This window comes from Leucoraja erinacea, chromosome 17, assembly GCF_028641065.1.
Source record: "Leucoraja erinacea ecotype New England chromosome 17, Leri_hhj_1, whole genome shotgun sequence".
NCBI lineage: Eukaryota > Metazoa > Chordata > Chondrichthyes > Rajiformes > Rajidae > Leucoraja > Leucoraja erinaceus.
This window is the reverse complement of record NC_073393.1, coordinates 11,178,520-11,200,674: the sequence shown is the minus strand read 5'-3', so window position 1 is coordinate 11,200,674 and position 22,155 is coordinate 11,178,520. Positions and strand designations below refer to the sequence as shown.

The 22,155-nt window shown below is 42.4% G+C and overlaps 1 protein-coding gene and 1 long non-coding RNA gene across 6 annotated transcripts in view; one reads left to right on the top strand and one right to left on the bottom strand.

Annotated features, from left to right (window-relative positions):
• Nucleotides 1–520: 520 nt before the first annotated feature.
• LOC129705102 (uncharacterized) lies at nt 521–20,027 on the bottom strand. The gene is made up of 2 exons (XR_008724853.1): nt 19,901–20,027; nt 521–2,613 (listed from the first exon to the last, which is right to left on the bottom strand). It is a non-coding gene; the product is annotated as an uncharacterized LOC129705102 (long non-coding RNA).
• hsd11b2 (hydroxysteroid (11-beta) dehydrogenase 2) overlaps nt 2,022–22,155 on the top strand; it is a 51,994-nt gene continuing 31,860 nt past the window's right edge. For 3 of the 5 annotated variants that reach the window (XM_055648498.1, XM_055648499.1, XM_055648497.1), the window contains exon 1: nt 20,139–20,563. In XM_055648498.1, coding sequence (XP_055504473.1) covers nt 20,293–20,563 — 271 coding nt within the window. In that variant the 5' untranslated portion in view covers nt 20,139–20,292. Of the gene's footprint in view, nt 2,062–19,158; nt 19,420–20,138; nt 20,564–22,155 lie in introns of those variants that run through there. The other 2 variants (XM_055648500.1, XM_055648501.1) reach the window with 2 other exon arrangements.

Here is a 22,155-nt window from a genome sequence, read left to right as displayed (position 1 = left end):
CTCCAGGGTATTAAAGGATGCGGAATGCGATTTTGAAGCATTCTAAAGGTCTATTTTCCAGGAATTTTCGTGTCAATGCAGCTGGTGCAGTTGGCAAGTGCAGAAAGCAGCAAGATAAATAAATAGAGCCTTAATCTCCCAAGAACCTTGTTGATGGCAGTACATTCCACTGGGAGCTCAAACAGTGTAGATTCCTTCAGAAAGGAGCCACGCATGGTTCCTGGAAACACAGCGTTGACCATTGGGAAACTCTTCATGTTGAGGGGCATGAGAGCTCTCCAGTTCATAGTAAGGTTCAGTTTACTATATGGAGCCTTATGATCACATGAGTTCACTCAAAACCAAATGGGATCAGGTAGCGCTGATAATAGCACTGCCTGAGGTTTGCAGATCAGTAAGGCATTAACTGGCTGGTGGCAGTTTCAACACAGTGAGTAGGTAAGGGCATTAGACGAACGCTGTTGATGTGTAAAGAGCACAGAATTAGAAAACGTAGATTGCCATAATTTATAAGGTATAGTTTAGTTTATTATTGTCACGCGTACCGAGGATTAGTGAAGAGCTTTTTGTTGCATGTTAACCATTCAGCGAAAAGACTATGCATGATTACCATCAAGCTGACTGCCGAGTACAGATACAGGATAAAGGGTAAAACATTTAGTGCAAGATAAAGTCCAATAAAGTCCGATTAAAGGTAGTTCAAAGGTATCCAATGTGGTAGATGGAAGAACTGGGCCACTTTCTAAGAGACACAAATTCCTGAACTAACTCAACGGGACAGGCAGCATCTCTGGAGAAAAGGAATAGGTGACATTTTGGGTGGAGACCCTTCTAGACCTCGGACTTTATTGGACTTTAAATAGAAAGTTTAAATAGAAACTAGACTACTTTCTAGTCAGTGAGAGGACGGTTCAGTCATCACTCATCTATTGAGTTGTTTGGGAGATACCCAGTGAGGAATTTGACATGAAACTAGTGTTTAACAGGCATGAAATAAAAGTCATATATTATTGTAGTAGGCAACCACTTGTTAAATAGAAGATTTTCAGCTGTCCCAACTTCTGCCCTCGTAAGATTGTGCTCATCTTAAATTGGCAGCAAATTTCAATCACCCATCCTCCCCTGGACACACTGACCTTGTGGCAACTTGTTGCTGAACACCCCGATTTTAAAATCTTCAACCTTGTGTTCAAACCCCACGGCTATTGGCTCCTCCCACTCATCATACTTCCTAAATCATGCAAACTGTCCACAAAACTGCAATCCTCGCAACAGTTTGATGCTTTTCTCATATGACTATTGACCATGACATTGGTCTCTTTGCCCCAAACTCCAGAATTCCCTCCCCAAACCTCTCCTCCCTATTCACCTCAGTGTAAACATTTGGTCATTTATCCCTACATGACCTTTTCTGGCCCAATGTCTTTAATTATGCTGTCAAATTTACTCCAGGGTTTCAACGAGGGTTTGTTCAGTAATCAGACACCTTGGCTTAAAGTATGTCTGTAGAAAGCCCTCAGTGAAAGTGTGTTAGTGATTCTGTAAAATACAACGCAATGGAATTATAAGGATTCGTTTGAGACTGTTCATTGACTTAATGAATCCTATACAATACACATTGAACATTTAAGGAATATTAAAAAGTACATATATACTTTTATATTAAACCATAAAAAGTAAGTAGTAACAACAGATAAAGTGCAGACTTTGAACCCCAGAGAGTCTCTCTTCAGTTTATTAATTGTTACCTCCCTTGATAATACATCCCATTTTGCCAGTATGGTTTAGTCAAGAACTGAATGTTCTTTGGCCCTCTATACTTGGCTTTGTTACAGATGCTCAATCCTTGATCCCCCCTTGCAATCCCAGAGTGGTGCCAAGTCATTTTAGAATGTCCAACTGTTTGCACATTACTGATTAACTCTGGGAGTTTGCAGTAAAAATCTTGTGCTTGATGTCAACGAGCTGAAACTATAGAACAGAACATATTTCTTTTGACATTGACAGGGTCTTCTGTGGGGCCTCGCCATACAAGGATGCCTTTAGTTCTCCAGTGTTCAGGTTAGTGCCATGTAAAAAACACTCACGGCCATTCTTCAACATGGCCCGCACATACCTTGTAAGCAACTCATGATACATTCGTTGCCTGATCCGATTTGTTGTCCTTTTTCGATACGCTTTATTCCCCTGTATTCAGGTAAACAGGACTCAGTCTTACGCTATTCTTAATTATTGTACCTTTGTCACCTTTCATTTCTGAAGATGACCTGAGTAGATTAACCTGCATTGATAGGATTGAGTGTTCACTGCAATTGGAAATATTAAAACTACGAAAAAAAAAAAAAAAAAAAAAAATAATCACCAATTATTTTAGCAAAAAAAAACAGAGAATTGGAAATGCTCAAAAGGTCAGGTAGCCCCAAGAAAAGAAAAATCCAGTGATAAATTTTAGATAGAAGACCCTTCATCATATCATCTGACTTCTATCTGCCTAACCTACCAAGTGCATTCAGTATTTCTGTTTGTGTTTTATATTTCAGAATCTGAGATGTTTTGGTTTTCTTGAATTAGCCTGTTGTTGCCAAAATCTGTAGTTTAGGCTCCAGTTGTCATCTGGGGAAAAAAAGCTTCAGTAAATTCGATGCACTGATAGACGAATAGTTAGCATAACTCATCGCGTTCCAAATGATATGACTTTGTTCCCCATCAGGGGCCGGTACCAGGCAGGGGGGAGGGTTCTTCTCCACAGCAGAAAAGGAAAACATACCATCCAGTCTATTGCTCTCGAACTTGTGCTCAGTCCAATCTCTTGCTAATAACTTACCAATCCAACTGCAGGAGTTACCAAAGAGTGAAAGTGGAACTCTTTCCAATGGATCAGGTTTATTTAACAATTGAAATAACAGCTTGAAGAAGAAGAGTTGCAAATTCTGCTTCATATCATTGCAGTGGTAGAATGTTTTCCCAACACGCCACCAGTGCTTTTCACCAATTTCCAGCTTCTCTACGTCACCCCAACGTTTCTGAGCCATCGTACTTAATGTTAATTCAGTACTCCATCTACTGGCCTTTTCATTTAGTGCCTGTTGCTCAAGATAGGAATGGACCTCTGCAACATTGCATCTCAGGAAGTGCTCTTATTCACTAAGCTGCTGTTACCTTCCCAGTGTTTACTAAAAAAAGTCTTCCAACGTATTCCTCTAATCTAACCTCTCGATCGTAAAATCGTAACCCAACCCCTTATTCCTCTCTACCTCTATTCCCATTCTTCGTTTTGATGCTTCCCAAAATCCACCACTCCTACCAAACCTTTAGCATAGTCATAGAGTCATACAGTGTGAAAACAGGCCCATGGACCCAACCTGTCCACACAGGCCAACATGTATCAACTAAACCAGTCCCATCTGCCTGCATTTGGCACATATCCTTCTAAACTTACCCTATCCATGTACAGTTGTTTAAGAAGGAACTGTAGATGCTGAAAAAATCGAAGGTAGATAAAAATGCTGGAGAAATTCAGCGGGTGTGGCAGCATCTATTGAGCGAAGGAAATAGGTAAATCGGGTCTCGACCCAAAACGTCACCTATTCCTTCGCTCCATAGATGCTGCCTCACCCGCTGAGTTTCTCCAGCATTTTTATCTACTATCCATGTACAGTATAATTTCTGGTTGAAAAATTACTTTCTGTGTAACAAAGGTCCTTTGAGTTTATTACTGACTACTTTATGCACTCTGGACACAAAAAGCTGGAGAAACTCAGCGGGTCAGGCAGCACTTCTGGAGAAAACTATATTTTCTCGTACATATTCTCCTACATATTTTAGGCACTAGTTTGGTTCTCTTCCACTGGTAGAAATATATTTTCTACCTCTATTGTATTCACAAACAATATGTACATTTCTTCAGCCTACGTCCTTTCTAAGGTACTTTGTGGAAGTTTTCTAATGAGGAGTGTAATGAATCTATAAAATGAAGGTAGACTCAAAATGCTGGAGTAATTCAGTGGGACAAGGAGCATCTCTGGAGAGAATGAATGGGTGACATTTCGGGTCGAGAACCTTCAATCTGATATAGGGCCTCAACCCAAAATGTCACCTATTCCTTTTCTCCAGACATGCTGCCTGACCCGCTGAGTTACTCCAGCATTTTGTGTCTATCCTTATGCAGTGTGTTGTATCCATTCTGTGCAGTTAATAATAAAGATTTAAGTATGTACATAACAACTTTGTTAGTTTAGAGCACTGGCCCATGTAATACCAATTAGGCTTCCTCAGAATCTTTCCAGCAGTAGCTTGGCAGAAACTCCATGAAACACGGGGGAAAGGGGTTTTTGAAAAGTTGAAGTTATACAGGTAAGCTATTCAAAGGTCTCCCGGTTGCTAAACATTTTAACTCCCCCTCCCAATCACCTACTGACCTTTCTGTCCTGGGCCTCCTCCAATGTCAGGGTGGGGCCCAACACAAATTGGAGGAACAGCACCTCATATTTCGCACAGACAGCTTACACCCCAGTTGTATGAACATTGACCTCTTACTTCAAGTAACCCTTGCTTTCCATCTCTCTCCCCATCCCTCCCCCATCCTAGTCTGACTGTCCTCCTGATTAAATTTTAATTTTATCTCTGTATGCTTCGTCGTCTAAATGATCTATTCTACATTTTCCTTGAACTTTGTCCCCCTTTGATGTCTTGTTTTCACACCTTACACTTCCATATCTCTGTGTCTCCCTCACACCTGACCCTCAGTCTGAAGAAGTGTCTCAACCCAAGACGTCACCCATTCCTTCCCTCCAGAGATGCTGCCTGTCCCGCTGAGTTACTGCAACGTTTTTTGCCTATATTCCAATGTATAACCAACATCTGCAGCTCCTTCCCACATTATCAAATTAAGGGTTTGCTGTTTGGGAGTCAATTATATACGAGCGTACCAAAGAGTTCAGTTCAGTTTGTGTCTTTTTTTTCTGAAAGAGATCATGCGGAGGATTTTTTTTCAGTGTCAATTGTTGCCTAATTAGTTTAACAATCTCTATGGAGATAAAACATCTTGCTCACATCCATGTGTTGAAAATGTACAGCTGTTTATTTTAATTCAAGGAGGATGTGTTACTTAACCAAGGAACTCGATTCTCCCCTTTGGGAATTTGTTGAATGGAACTCCTCACAGTGCAGTTTATTGCAAAGCCATGTTGTACTGTATGTTTAGCTGGGATTGGCATATGGAAAACTGAATTTCTCTCACTTGTTTGGCATATGGAAATTTGAATTCTTTCCAAAGCCATTCTACACCTCAGGAAATATTTTGCAGCTGATGAGATGGCAAAAGTAAATTGACTGAAATAGCAAAAAAAAATCTTGAATGTAGATTTGAAAAAAAAGCCTGTATTCTACAAATAAAAACAGGAATAATATTTTGCAGGCAGCTTCTGATGAGATGCCTCGTTTAAGGTTACAAAAAAGTAAAAACTCAGCGGGTGACTGAATCTATGGAGCAAAAAAAACGTTTCGGGCCGAAACCCTTCTAGATTTGAAAAAAAGACCTGTAGATGGCTGGGGGATGGGAGGAGACAGCAGGGGGGCTGAAAGGGGAGGAGACAGCAAAACTAACAAAATTGGGAAATTCGTTGTTCAATAATAAACGGAATATGAGGTCTGTTCCTCCAATTTCCGGTGCTGCTCGCATGGCCCAGCTTCTGTGATGAGGCGGAGTGGGAGGGGGAGTTGAAGTGCTGAGCCACCGGGAGGTCAGCTTGGTTATTGCGGACCGAGCGGAGGTGATCGGAATGCCTCTGTTCGATGACTCTTTAGCAGTGCCGGACAAGTGAGAACTAAAGGGGTCACAAGGAACTGCAGATCGTGGAATCAGGAGCAAAATACAAAGTGCTGGAAGAACTCAGCGGGTCAGGCAGTAACTGTGGAGGAAGAAGTGTGTGCTTTAAGATGTAGAGGGGGAAGGGGTGGGTGGTAAATAGTGAAAATCTATTGAGTAAGAAGACATATTAAATCTTGGGAAGAACTCAGCAAGTGGTATTGATGGAGAGAGGGACAGACTTAATGTTCTAGTTACGACTTTAAACTTTACACTTTAGAGATACAGTATGGGAACAGGCCCTTTGGCCCACCGAGTCCGTGCCGACACTAGCAAAGATCAAACCTGGATCTCTGGCACTGTAAGGCAGCAACTGTACCGCTGCGCCACTGTAATGATTAAGTACTGATGAAGCAAGCCTCACAAGTGCAGTGACGTCCTACTCCACAGTTCATGGCACAGGTATATTTGGAGCAAACTCGCAACCTGAACCTCCCATGGTGAAAGTCTGTGCATGTCAGTATGTGTGAGCAGAAATGTGAAAGACCCAGAAGGAACATCATGGGCTTCATGAATGTCAGGGCCAGTCCCCTGTTTTCCCTTACTATGTTAGTTTTAGTGCAACTGAATTGTTCCGCACCAGTTGGTTTATAACAAGTATTCTCCGACTGGGATCCTGCAGTAAGGTAGTGGGATTTGAGTAATACATGTAACAATCGTTCTTAGTCATAGAGTCATAGACAGTGGAAACAGGCCCTTTGGCCCAACCTGCCCACGTCGTCCAACATGTCCCATCTACACCAGTCCCACCTGCTTGCATTTAGTCCATATTCCCCTAAACCTGTCCTATCCATGTACCTGTCTAAATGTTTCTTAAATGTTGTGACAGTACTTGCCTCAACTACCTCCTCCGGCAGCTTGTTCCATATACCTACTGCCCTTTGCTGGGGTGGAAGATTGCAACCTTCACGTGGTCCGCCCTGTTTCAACGAATGCAATCAACCCGGCGTGCACAATCAAATAAGATCAAATAGAACAAGTTGTCCTACAACTTTAGGCTGTGCACGTCATACGCAAGAAGAAGAAGAAGCAGAAGACTGCCCTTTGTGTAAAAGCGTTGCCCCTCAGGTACCGCCCCCTCACCTTAAACCTATGGCCTTCTTCTGTTTGGTCTTTCAAGCAATTTAGTTCAGGAGGGAAGGAGAAAACGGTGGAAGAAAGCCACACTTAAAATGCACACAACGTTTAATTAAAATGTTAGATTCCCATATACTGACCAAATGGAAATTACAACACTGCTGCTGTGTGTACACTGAGCTAATTTTTGCCAGGATACATCTTTGAACATTTCAAAATGATAGCAATTTCTGACAGTCCAAAGCCGGCAGTGTAGCAACACTTCTGTTTGCTTCACTTTTCAGGCCTTGGCAGTTAATGATCTGCGGTACCAAGATTTTTATTTGTTTAGTTTGGAAATGCAGCGCAGAACCAGGCCCGTCGGCCCACCGAGTCCGTACTGACCAGCGACCCCCCCTTACACTCACACTATTCTAGACACCTGGGACCATTTACAATGTGTATTAAAGCCAATTAACCTACAAACTTGTACATGGGAGGAAACTGGAGCTCCCGGAGAAAACCCATGTGGTCATGGGGAGAACATACAAACTCCATACAGACATCACCTGTAGTCAGGATCGAACCCAGGTCTTTGGCAGTGTAAGGCAGCAACTCTTCTGCTGTGCCACTGTGCCGCCCTGAATGAAATGCCCTAATTGCAATGAAATATTTACTTATGGATCTACGGGTGGGTGCTCCATTTATCGTCTGAAGGCAGTTTAAATGCAGAATTTGTGCCTGGCTACAATCAAGCAAAATGGAGAGAGACTTTCTGGAGTCAGATTCAGGTTTATACATTTGGAAATTTTTATTTCTGTGCCAAGTGGAAACTGCTTGTTACTTTTGAATAGTGAACCTCATTTGAAGGAGTTACATAGGTAGATTAAAATGTTGATTGTTATATCGGCTGCTGCAAAGGTTGAATAACTAGAAATTGATTTCTTAATCTTTAGAAATATGAAATTCTCCTCCCTCTGACATTGATTTATTAAGCAAACGTATTTAACCTAAGAATGTGTTTCTGAAGCTGTTTCTATTTATGGTTGAATGGCATTGTAAATGTCTGATATTTTACAGTGTATGTTGGTTTTGCAGAGGCAATTATTCTGAATCACTTTGCCCAGTAAGATAATTGAAAAAATATCTAACGTGTAGCTTGTGTATTGGAAAAATGGTGTTAAGATTAAGGGCTTCCTTTTCAACCACAATTTTAGATAGTAAATGAATTTCTCCACATATTAATCACAGAAACATGAGATGATTTAATCAAAAGATGGCCATTTGAGGTCATCGCGCTGCCCCCACTCTTGTTATACTTACGTATATGGCATCAACCTACTAATTTTTTCTCTAATGTGTAGAAAGGAACTGCAGATGCTGGTTTACACCGAAGGTAGACACAAAATGTTGGTGTAACTCAGTGGGTCAGGCAACATCTCTGGAGAAAAGGAATAGGTGACATTTCGGGTCGAGGCCCTTTTGCAGACTGAGAGTCGGGGGATAGGGAAACGAGAGGTATGAAAAGGCTCAGAACAAATATTTGGTCATCGGTGCCGGCTCTGACTTGTTCTGACCCTTTTCACAGCTGTAATTTCCCGCCAGAGATCCGGGTTCGAACCTGACTACTGGTGCTTGTCTGTACAGAGTTTGTACATTCTCCCCATGACCTCATATTTAAGACTACACCATTTATAGTCATCTGCTCCATGGTACGTTTTTGAGCCATTATTTACACTCACAACATGTTTCTCTTTGATGATCCCTTATTAAGATTGGGGAAGGTGGGACCTGTATAGAAAGGATGGGTTGCACTTGAACCCGAGGGGGACCAATATCCTGGCGGGGAAATTTGCAAAGGCTACTGGGGAGACTTTAAACTAGAATGGTTGGGGCGAGGGACTCAAATAGAGAAAGCTAGTAGACAGAATGGGAGGCAGGAAGCAGAAAAGGAAAGCACTCGGGCACAAGAGGAGAAAGAAAAAAAAGGAAATAAACAGAGAATAAGAGGCGGGGGGGGTTTCTTAAATGTGCATATTTTAATGCTAAGAGCATTGTAAGAAAGGTGGATGAGCTTAGAGTCTGGATAGACACCTGGAAGTATGATGTTGTGGCGATCAGTGAAACATGGTTGCAGGAGGGCTGTGATTGGAAACTAAATATTCCAGGATTTCATTGCTTCAGGTGTGTTAGAATTGGAGGGGCAAGAGGTGGAGGTGTTGCATTACTAGTCAGGGAAGATATTACAGCAGTGCTTTGGCAGGATAGATTGGAGGGCTCATCTAGGGAGGCTATTTGGGTGGAACTGAGAAGTGGGAAAGGGGTAGCAACACTTATAGGGGTGTATTATAGACCGCCAAATGGGGATCGAGAATTGGAAGAGCAAATATGTAAGGAGATAGCAGATATTAGTAGTAAGCACAAAGTAGTGATTGTGGGAGATTTCAACTTTCCACACATAGACTGGGAAACACATTCGGTAAATGGGCTGGATGGTTTGGAGTTTGTAAAATGTGTGCAGGATAGTTTTTTGCAGCAATACATAGAGGTATCTACTAGAGGAGTGGCAGTGTTGGACCTCCTGTTAGGAAATGAGACGGGACAGGTGGCGGAGGTATGCGTTGGGGAGCACTTCAGGTCCAGTGATCACAATACCATTAGTTTCAATATAATTATGGAGAGGGTCAGAACTGGACCTAGGGTTGAGATTTTTGATTGGAGAAAGGCTAACTTTGATGAGATGTGAAATGATTTAAAAGGAGTGAACTGGGACATTTTGTTTTATGGGAAGGATGTAGAGGAGAAATGGAGGACATTTAAAGGGGAAATTTTAAGAGTACAGAATCTTTATGTTCCTGTTAGGTTGAAAGGAAACAGTAAAAAGTGGAAAGAGCCCTGGTTTTCAAGGGAAATTGGACATCTTGTTCGGAAAAAGAGGGAGATCTACAATAATTATAGGCAGCATTAAGTAAATGAGGTGCTTGAGGAGTACAAGGAATGTAAAAAGAATCTTAAGAAATAAATTAGAAAAGCTAAAAGAAGACATGAGGTTGCTTTGGCAAGTAAGGTGAAAGTAAATCCAAAGGGTTTCTACAGCTATATTAATAGCAAAAGGATAACGAGGGATAAAATTGGTCCATTGGAGAGACAGAGTGGACAGCTATCTGCAGAGCCAAAAGAGATGGGGGAGATATTGAACAATTTATTTTCATCGGTATTCACCAAGGAGAAGGATATTGAATTATGTGAGGTAATGGAAACTAGTAGAGTAGCTATGGATACTATGAGTTTCAAAGTGAAAGAAGTACTGACACTTTTGAAAAATATAAAAGTGGATAAGTCTCCAGGTCCTGACAGGATATTCCTTAGGACATTGAGGGAAGTTAGTGTAGAAATAGCCGGGGCTATGACAGAAATATTTCAAATGTCATTAGAAACGGGAATAGTCCCCGAGGATTGGCGTACTGCGCATGTTGTTCCATTGTTTAAAAAGGGTTCTAAGAGTAAACCTAGCAATTATAGGCCTGTTAGTTTGACTTCAGTGGTGGGCAAATTAATGGAAAAGATACTTAGAGATAATATATATAAGCATCTGGATAAACAGGGTCTGATTAGGAATAGTCAGCATGGATTTGTGCCTGGAAGGTCATGTTTGACTAATCTTCAAGAATTTTTTGAAGAGGTTACTAGGGAAATTGACGAGGGTAAAGCAGTGGATGTTGTCTATATGGACTTTAGTAAGGCCTTTGACAAGGTTCCTCATGGAAGGTTGGTTAAGAAGGTTCAACTGGTGGGTATAAATGCAGGAGTAGCAAGATGGATTCAACAGTGGGTGAATGGGAGAAGCCAGAGGGTAATGGTGGATGGTTGTTTGTCGGGTTGGAGGCAGGTGACTAGTGGGGTGCCTCAGGGATCGGTGTTGGGTCCTTTGTTGTTTGTCATGTACATCAATGATCTGGATGAAGGTGTGGTAAATTGGATTAGTAAGTATGCAGATGATACCAAGATAGGGGGTGTTGTGGATAATGAAGAGGATTTCCAAAGTCTACAGAGTGATTTAGGCCATTTGGAAGAATGGGCTGAAAGATGGCAGATGAAGTTTAATGCTGATAAATGTGAGGTGCTACACTTTGGCAGGACAAATCAAAATAGGACGTACATGGTAAATGGTAGGGAATTGAAGAATACAGTTGAACAGAGGGATCTGGGAATAACCGTGCATAGTTCCTTGAAAGTGGAATCTCATATAGATAGGGTGGTAAAGAAAGCTTTTGGTATGCTAGCCTTTATAAATCAGAGCATTGAGTATAGAAGCTGGGATGTAATGTTAAAATTGTACAAGGCATTGGTGAGACCAAATCTGGAGTATGGTGTACAATTTTGGTCGCCCAATTATAGGAAGGATGTCAACAAAATAGAGAGAGTACAGAGGAGATTTACTAGAATGTTGCCTGGGTTTCAACAACTAAGTTACAGAGATAGGTTGAATAAGTAAGGTATTTATTCTCTGGAGCGCAGAAGGTTAAGGGGGGGACTTGATAGAGGTCGTTAAAATGATGAGAGGGATAGACAGAGTTGATGTGGATCAGCTTTTCCCTTTGAGAATAGGGAAGATTCAAACAAGAGGACATGACTTCAGAATTAAGGGACAGAAGTTTAGGGGTAACATGAGGGGGATCTTCTTTACTCAGAGAGTGGTAGCGCTGTGGAATGAGCTTCCAGTGGAAGTGGTGGAGGCTGGTTCGTTGGTATCATTTAAAAATAAATTGGATAGGCATATGGATGAGAAGGGAATGGAGGGTTATGGTATGTGTGCAGGCAGGTGGGACTAAGGGAAAAAAGTTGTTCGGCACGGAATTGTAGGGCCGAGATGGCCTGTTTCTGTGCTGTAATTGTTATATGGTTATATGGTTATTAACTGTCTTTGATGGTACTTTATCACGCTTTGATGGTTTAATGGTTTAATGGTTCAATCGTACTTTATTTGTCACAGTGAAATTCATTTTCGTGTACAGTTTGGTACAAGTATCACTATTCTTAGATAAGCATCTCAGATACAGTACCAGTGTACCAGCAGTGCACTGAATCAGTATACAGAGTAGCCTATTTTTGGATCCATTTGGAAGTCCCAGTTGTAAGTGCATGGTTCTTAACCTGACCATAAAGCATGTTGTCCTGGCGGTGTTGCAGAGTCCGCCTGGCCTAGCGTAGCCATGGTGTCCACCACTGCTTTATTCACTAGGGAAAGGGACAGAGAATTGGTAGAGAAACCTGCAATTTATTTGAACACTGGATATTGAATTAGATGGGAGATTAATTGTACTAATTGTGGCAGTGAATCAATAAGGTGTGCCCAACCCATTGACATAGACATCAGACCTGAGTGCATCTGATTGCATGCTAACCTTTGCAACAGACTGGTTGCCAAATCCAATAAATTAATAGCTCAGTGAGTGCAACTTTCAGACGTATCTTGAACTTTGAATGTGTTCTGAACTATTACAGCAAAGCGGCATTGAAGTGCGATGAAATAACTTGTAGATAAGAATTGAAATCCCATGGCTTCAAGGAATTCAGTGAATTCTGGCTAGTTCATCATCACTTTCAACCCCTTTGCTTTGTGATGGCCCCGAGGACCTTAAGGTTCAGGGTGAGCATCTCATGAGCAGTGGCCCACACAAGCGCAATACAAGTGGCCATTGTGTTAGACACAGACTTTGGAATTTAGAGATACTGCATGGAAACAGGCCCTTCAGCTCACTGAGGCCATGCTGACCAGCAAGCACCATGTACCCCCACACTATCCTACACACTAGGAACAATTTACCATTTTTTAACAAATTCAAGTAACCTACAAACCTGGACATCTTTGGAGTGTGGGAGGAAACCGGAGCTCCCGGAGAAAACCCACGCAGTCACAGGGAGAAGGTACAAACTCTGTAAAGACAGCATCCGTAGTCAGGATCAAACCTGGGTTCCTGGCACTGTAAGGCAGCAACTTTGCAGCTGTACAACCATGCCGCCCAAACCTGACCATTATAATAAAACACCTATTTGCTTTACCATGAAACAGTTTGGGTGGCTGTTGTGGGGTTCCTACAAGCACATGGGGCCATTATCCTCTTGTCTGGACAAATAATTACCCATGATAATTGTAAATGATGTGAAACTGAAATAAAGAACGTGAATGAACGGTAATTACGCATGGTCATTTTCATTCGAAAGGGCCACTACTCCCTAATAGCAAGGTTGATGTGAGGCCACAGAGAGATTGTTCTGCTTATGAGAGAATCATCTGCTTATGAGAACAAGACTGTGCTGTGTGGCACAGTGGCATATCAGCAGAGTTGCTGCCTTACAGCACCAGCGACCCAGGATTGATTCAGACTACGGGTGCTGTTTGTATGGAGTTTGTACGTTCTCCCTGTGACCACATGGGTTTTCTCCAGGTGCTCAGGTTTCCTCCCACATTCCAAAGACGTACAGGTTTGTAGGTTAATTGGCTTTGGTAAGTTGTAAAATTGTCCCTATGTTGGTCAGTGTATGGTCGGCGTGGACTTAGTGGGCCGAAGGGCCTGTTTCCACTGTATCTCTAAAGTCTAAATCTCAAGAGCTGCCAAATGTCTTGACAGCACCCAGCAGAGGCACCCTCACCAACCTCTTGCGATTCAGTGGGGATGACTTGGTTCATAGTCCATGGATTACTGGCACAAAATAAAAGGTCATAACACTAAATGAAGGATTGGTGGTTTCTGCACATTTTTATGCGTGTGATGAAGCCTACTGTAATGTATATCTCTGGCATTGTGATTTTCATCTACCTCTCAAATTATAATCATCATGCCTTCAAAGCAGGTTTTCAGAATTCCATTCGAAGCCGCTTTCTCAGTAATCGTGGATCGCAGTTAGTCGGGCATGTAATGAATGTGCAAGAAAATTAAGCAGACATTTACTTTGGTTGCCAATCTTTCCTCGAAAGTTGTACTCCTTGTTCTCTCTCAACCCTGAGAGAAGAGGATTTGTAATAATGTGTTAATACAGAAAATTCTGAGCTTGTATGCCAAGAGTGAAACTTAGTGGTAAAGCACCTTTTAAAAAATGATGAGGAAAATAGATTGGCATAACATATCCATTTTAAGCAATCATGATAAAAGAGCATTTCTTATCTAAAGACATTTTATCAGCTTGAAAAAAATGACTATTTCTTGGAAGTGGATCAACTGAAGTGAATTAATCTTTGGATTCAAATGTTTCCCATCTACTTGAATGATCTTTGGCCTAAAAGCAACCAGATGGAATGACTGGCACTGCATAGCATTCATTTCTTGACCGGTTGCAGTTTCTTCTGCAATATAATCGGTCCACCTACAGAAGAAATGAGGACCTAATAAAGGCTGGCGTACTACATTAAGGCAAATATCTCCTTATCTGATAACAGATTGTCTGAACAAAACTCAAGCCAGTCGACTTTGACTTTACTGACTCATCAACACAACAGAACACATTTGGGGTGGAAGATTGCAACCTTGACCTGGTCCGCAATCAACGAATGCAATCAACCTGGCGTGCACAATCAAATATGATCAAATGGAACAAGTTGTCCTACAACTTTAGGCTGTGCATGCCATACGCAAGAAGAAGAACAGACACATTCTGACAAATTTACGATCAAATTAATTAAAGTCAAATCTTAACTAAATGTGACCGTTTACACTCTGGACTCAATGGTCACGATCGTTGATTGTTATTGTAAAAGTTGAGATCAGCTTCACAGTTCATCGGCATGATGAAGGGCAATCCCAACAGTTTTAGTGTAGTTTAATTTAGAGATGTAGCGCTGAAACAGGCCCTTCGGCCCACCGAGTCCGTGCTGACCTGCGATCCCCACACATTTGGCGCAGAGGTATAGTTGCTGCCTTGCAGCTTCAGAGGCCCGGATTTGGTCCCGACTACGGGTGCTGTCTGTACGGAGTTTGTAAATTCTCCCCTTGACCTGCATGGATTTTCTCCGAAATCTTTGGTTTCCTCCCACACTCCAAAGACGTGCAGGTTTGTAGATTAATTGGCTTGGTATAAATGTAAATTGTCCCTAGTGTGTGTGTAGGATGGTTTTAATGTGCGGGGATCGCTGGTCGACACGGACTCAGTGGGCCAAAGGACCTGTTTCCGCGCTGTACATATCTCTAAACTAAAACTAAACTAAAATTAATAATTAAAACAATCCCACACCCACACTAGAAACAATTTACATTAATACCAAGCCAATTACGATGAAACAATGTTCCCCGATACCCCAAAACGTTTCATCAGAAACCTCAACAATGTAACTGAGACGAACTCTAAGAAGGATCTCGACCCGAAACTTCACCTATTCCTTTTCTCCAGAGTTGCTGTCTGACCCGCTGAGTTACTCCAGCTTTTTGTGTCTGTCTAAGGTTGCAGGTCTTATTTTCCCGTCTGTCATTCAAGTAATTCAAGTGTCCCATATGTATTCAATTGACTATCTTCAGGGTAACTTGAGATAGTTTTACCTTGAATGCAAAAGAATTAACAGTATGAGAGCTCTGGCTAACTTGAAGCGATCTCTCCATTCTCTTCCCCCTCCACACACATTCCTTCCCCATGCTACACAATTCACACCTCGTCAATCCTCTGGCTTCACAATTTACAACTCTCTAATCCTTTTGTTTCACATCTTTTGTGTGTTCGCCTCCGGTGATTCTCACTGTATTTTATCTGCCACCTAGGAGAATTGACAGGGGAACCTTGTGAGTTGACCACATAGTTTTCAAAGTGTGGTTTTCTGGTAAAATGCTAAGTTTAATGGACATTTATGGTGATCTGGAGTTAGAACAGTTGGGAAACATCCTGAATCAGTATAATCAAAGTATTTCACCAGATCTTTATGATTCTTTACAGATTTATGGTTTAAAGACCCTATAAAATTACAGCCATCTGTTGGAAATGGGATACTCAGCCATAGCTACCACAGGGATTGCCCAAAGCAGTTATCTGTCAATCAAGAAGGAAGCAAGTATCATACTGTTATGCTTTGCATTCAAGGTAAAACTATCCCAAGTTATCCTGATGATAGTCAATTGAATACATATGGGACACCATTCTGTTGAGTTCACTTTGAACACGGTCCCGCATAGTATGGGGACTTGTGTGCTGATGGACAACTAGGATTATCTCAGGGTTAATGGTAATTGTGTACTTATCAGGCAGCCTGCCCAGCTTGTCGACAAAGTTTGGTAATGTGTCAGGATTTGTTGGCTAAAGTCACAAATCCTGATGACAAGCAGAAGAGTTTAAAGGGATAAAGTCCCAGATCGTGACAAGCGTTGGCACCCAGCAGAGATGACACATCCTCAAGAACAACATAGAAACTCAGGTTGTGGACATGTAAGTTAAGACAATAGCATAACTCGACTTGACCGATAGGGTGCACTGGACATCCTGCAAATGGGAGAAGGGAGGCAGTCGTAGGAGTGACAGTCTCTGTTTATCGCAACTTTTTCAACTAGACAGGTCACATTACATCTGGCCCATGTGTCAACTTTCAGATAATAGTTCTTGCCATTAACGAGCAAGGTCTAGTTGTTTGTGTATTGAGCCAGTCCCTCGGCTGCACCAGGGACTTTGTGTTTTGTTTTGTGTTTTGCACTGCAATTTTTGTATAATTTATTGACATTTTAAAATATTTGTTTACTGTAATATCTATTGAGTAGCGTGTTTACAAACCTGGTGTGCTGTTGCAAGTAAGAATTCCATTGTTCTCTTTCGCTACATCTGACAATAAACACTTCTCAGCAATCATCTTGCTTCCCGCAAGTTCCTTCCCTAACTCTCTCCATTCTTCCTGTCAGGTCTCCTCCCTTCCCTAGCCCAGCTGTTAGAACCTTTCTTCCGAAGCCACATTCATCAACCTATCTATGGGCAAACACCACCACAGAAGGCTGTGATGTCAGGTATCTCATGCTGGAGGTGGCCTCCTTAATTTTTTCTTCAAACATCTACATTGCAATTGAAACATTTCCAAAACCAACCTGGTGTATGATATGTCCAGGATGCAGCAACAATGTCTATCTAATGTTGGACAAAGTTGCTGGGTTGCTGCAAGGATGCATGTAAATGGGAAAGAGAAAGGGCAAAGATAGGGTGGTGAGAGGCTAATGGTAAAATTAGAACAATAAGTTGACACTGAACTGGATGGTGGAACTAAAACTCTGGAGGTGATAGAATGTAGAATGTGATAAAGAGTGCAGTGTGTAGAAATTAACTGCAGATGCTAGTTTATGCTGAAGATAGACACAAAGTGCTGGAGTAACTCAGCGGGTCAGGCAGCGTCTCCAGAGAAAAAGGATGGATGACGTTTTCGGTCGGGACCCTAGTCTTAAGAAGGGTCCCGACACAAAACGTCTCCCATCCTTTGTGTCCAGAGATGCTGCCTGACCCGTTGAGTTACTCCAGCACTTTGTGACTATCTTCTACAGAACAATATAGCATGGGAACATGCTCACAACGTCTGTGCCGAATATGATGCCAATACTAACTCTCATCTTCCTGCACATGATCCTGCACATAAGCCTCCACTTCCTGCAAACCCACATGCCTATCTAAAAGCTTCTTAAATGCCACTGCTGTATCTGCCTTCATCACCTGGTGGCACATTCCAGGCACCCACCACTCTGCATAAAAAACCTGCCCCGCACATCTCCCTTAAACATTGCTCCTCTCACCTTAAAGCTGTGGCCTCAAGTCTTGGACATTTCCACTGTGTGGAAAAAATCTACAGTCTACCCTATCTATGCCTCATAGTTTTAAATATAGATTATATATGGATTAGTGTGGTTATCCACAATGAATGGCTGCAGAGAGATTTAGCTGGTAGATAACGGAAAGTGCAGCATCATCATCTTTATGATTAGGGACATAAATTTGACTGAAGTAATTAAAAATGTCTTTTAATCTAGAAAATGGGCACAGCTTCAACAGAATGCATATCTGACCTGACATCTTCCTAAGATCCTGGAAAATAGTAAGTAATTTAAAACTAACATCAAGGCATGTTATTAAATAAAGAAAATGCTCAGTGTCAAGAGGCAGACACACTGAGGCAGACACACTCAGGTACTTTCCACAATAAACGTTGTTACAACACCGTCATATTATCATCTTATCCTGGTGTACTTGTAAAACAACAGATCCACCATCGATTTTCCAGCAACTGGTGGTCTGGCACCTCCTTTAATCCGGACAATATCACAAGAGGGAATTTTTAATCTTCCTCCCTCCCTCCCCGGAAGTCCCCCCGTGAGGTGGCACCTAGGCCAGGTAAGGCCAAAGATCCTGTAGCAAGCAAGATAGACCACTCCTGCTAAATGCAATGGGCTGACGTGTAGTATGCAAAGCAGCGGAACGTGGGCCTTTTTTTCATCCATTTCAGTAACCCGACCCGACCCGACTCGCAGTGTAATTAACGTTGCGGGAGAACAATTTGTGTTAATAAATTATAATTCTGAAAATGAGGAGAAAATTTTTCCCAAATAACTTTTATTTTTACGAGGATGTTTCCGTAACCGGCTTCCATCTCCGCACTAGTATCTTTGCTCCGCTATGGGATCTTTGATGCGGAGACGGAAGCCGGTTACAGAAATGGGGCCGAAAATTACCCATGAATCTGCCCATGACCGTACTACGTCTTTTTCGTCGAGTGGTCTATCTTGCTTGCTACAGGATCTTTGAATAAGGCGGTCGATCTTGATTTCCGCAGCCGGTCGTCAGGTCGAATTTGCCCCTTGCAGCCGGGGCAATGGAATTTCAGCTCCAGGAGGTCATGGAGTTCTACGGCATGGAAACAGGCCCTTCAACCCCACCTGCCCATGCCAACCAAGATGCCCCACCCGCACGCGTTTGACCCATATCCCTCTAAGTGTCTGGGCGGCTCGGTAGCGCGACAATAGAGTTGCTGCCTAACAGCACCAGAGACCCGGGTTCGATCCTGATCAGGTGTGCTGTCTGTCTGGAGTTTGTACGTGCTCCCCATGACCACATCAGGTTTCTCAGGTTTCTTCCCACACTCCAAAGACGTACAGGTTTGTACGGTAATTGGCTTTGGTAAAAATTGTAAATTGTCCTTAGTGTGTGTAGGATAGTACTAGTGTGACTAGATTTCCCGGATAGCAAAGGCTCGGTGGGCCGAAGGGCCTGTTTCCATGCCGCATCTCTAAACTAAACCTTTCTTATCCATGTACCTGTCCATCTGAACAAGAGGCTGTATTTCAACTCCCGTGATGACAGAGTGACCATCCCCCGTCTAATTGACTTCAAGGACAGGCGGGAAGTTTAGCAAGGGTCATTGGTGTCACCCATCTCCCGGGGCCTGCTGAAATGCAAAGATCTCAGCATGTGGCGAAATAAGGGGGAACTTGTAGAAAGGTGCCGGGAACTAAGCAATGGGACAGATGGTCTCGATCAGTTTGATTGAAGTGCTGGTGAGTTCTCAGGTCAGCTCAGTGGTGCTTTCGAACACTCGACTGAAGAGTCACAAAGAAAAGCAATCAGATGTGAAGGCAATGGAATTCAGGATGCGGGCTGTTATTGCATAAAGGGTTTTCGCTAATCAGCGTGTATATCTTCATCATGGGATCAGAAGCAGGTCCTTTGTGTGTTCCATGCATGACTGCGATACATTAAGAGCTACGCGCGGCTAGGTTTAAACGTCGAAAGAAGCACTCAGACTTCATTTAGTCTACAGCGAGTGAAATACCACACTAGAGTTGGAAATTGAACTAGCCGCGTTCTGCTGTGTTCCTAGGACGCAATCTTTGCTCCTGATATCACTGTACATTGTTACCCACCCCTTATTACACCCGCTCTGAGAAACCTCCCGCGATTTGGGGCGAAATACAATTGTTCCCCCGCTGAAGCTGAAACGACAATTTGAGCGCGGCGCGTTATAAGTGCATCGCTCACATTAATTAAAAGGCAGGTCGTGGGGTTTGAGTTCACCTCTCCAGGTTAAAGTGCTGACGCCTGGCATCTTTCCAACGTGAAATGGCAGCTTATACTTCCAGACCGAATCCGTCTTTTATTGAAACGTGAACGCAACAGAGCGGGAACATTTGTGAATAAGCTGGCTAGCAGCGCCTGGGGCTCTTGAGTGAATATTTGAACTCACGCTGCAGCATATATCGAACTTCATAACCAGACTGGCGAATTAAAAAAAAACGATTTAATCTAGCGCACATTTTCATAACCCCTCCCCCTTTTGTGGCTAGTCGCGCTTTTCGAATAGTACAGTATATAAATACCGTCTGTGAATCAGTCAAGTCTTGGACCTGCCGCGTCTTTCCCTGCCAGAACTCATGGAAGGTTATCCCACATCCTTCTTAGCTTATGTGTGTGCTGTCAGCGTGGTAGGCACAGTCGCTTTCCTGAGACTAGCCATGGCTGAAATACAATGGAATCACCGCCTGGTTATTTATGTGATTCTCCTTATCGCCCTGGAGAGGATTTGTTGCGTTTTCCTGGCAGGCTTTTCAGGAGTTCTAATCTTCACAGCTGCATGCTTCCTCGTTTTTCAGTCACTCTCCTCTCCCAAGTTACCTGTCCAAGGGAAGGCCGTGTTCATAACAGGTAAGGCGCATCCTGAAATGCTACTGAAAACTGCACAAATGCCAATGTGTCTGGATTTTCTTTGTGTTGTTTAAATGGATATTTGTTTGAAATAAATACAGTCCAAAACATAATTTCTTAGCACTTAAAAAAAAGGCATAATGGGCTGCAGGCAAGTGAATATCAATTCAAATTATGAATGGATTTTTTAAAAAGTTTTGATTTTCAGTTAAACATTTGGCGCCCTGAAATAATAAAACACATGCTGATCAGCCCTGCTGATTGTTATATTGTGTTTTTGTTTTTACGTCGGACCTGCAGTGGCAAAAAAAAACCTCGTGTTTGTGGTTTGGAACTGCCTTCTGATTAGGACTGCTGTATGCTGAACTGTAGCGAGCGGAACTACGTTGCTACATTCACCATATTCTGGAAGTCTGGCAGATTAATGTCTTTCAGTCACCGCTTTGTGCTCCATATCAAACTATCTAAAAAACATTTTTCTTTTAGAAGAATGATTTATGAAAGTGCTTATTTACAGTTTTAAACGGAACTCTGCAAATATTCACATTGAACAACTGATTTAGACTGCACTAAATGAAATTAGTCTGTCCTGGCTGCACTTTGCAATGAAGAGAACGTGATTGTTCTTTCAAAATAAACTGTTGTAAAATAAAATGAGTGCAGTTTAGTTTGTGCTCTTTGAAATCTGAGTACTTTGCAAAGAAATGAATGAAAGGGCGGACGAGCTTGCCTGAGCGGCGCGAAACCAAATCCTCTTCAGTGCTGGACCTGACCGTCCACTTTAACCTCTTCCTCTTCCATTCAATGCCAGCAGTGAAAACTGTCACTCATCTGTTAAATCAGCAGAGACCAACTTCAATCAATTGTGTAGTTCCTACTGTAAATTTTGAGTGTATTTTTTTGTTTTTGTTGTTTATTTTTAAATATTCCAGCTCTAGGTCATTGGATGCTTCACAAATCAGCTCTGTCCACTCTACAAGAGCTGAACTTACAGAGTGGCAGTTTCTGTAGGAAAACAAGTTAGTACCCCACTCCCACCCACCAGTCCCCCCGTCCCAACTGTGCAGTTGTCACCGTTTTAACGAAGAAGAAATAACGGTAAGAGTTTAGCCAATTTTCTGCATTCAGATCCTGTGTCACACGACGCAGAGCTTTCATGTTTGGTGTGAGAAGGCTTTCCAGGTCCTTGTGCAGGAAGGAACTGCAGATGTGTGGGAGGGAACTGCAGATGCTGGTTTACACAGAGGATAGACACAAAAAGCTGGGATAACTCGGCAAGTCAGGCAGCATCTCTGGAGAAAGGGAATAGGTGACGCAAATTGGGTGAACAGCGCCTCACATTTCGCTAAGGCAGCTTACAACCTAGGTTTATGTTTTTGATTTCTCTAACTTCAATTAACCCTTGCATCCCCTCTCTCTCCGTCCCTCTCACGCCAATCGTCATACTAGTTTCACTGTCACCCTACCCAGTTTCACTGTTTGTATCTCTCATTATCACCTTCTCCACAGCCAACAATCGACCATTGTGCCACCTTTCCCAGGCAATAGGAGGTTTTGGAATTGCGCTATGTACATGCATGTGATACCTTTTA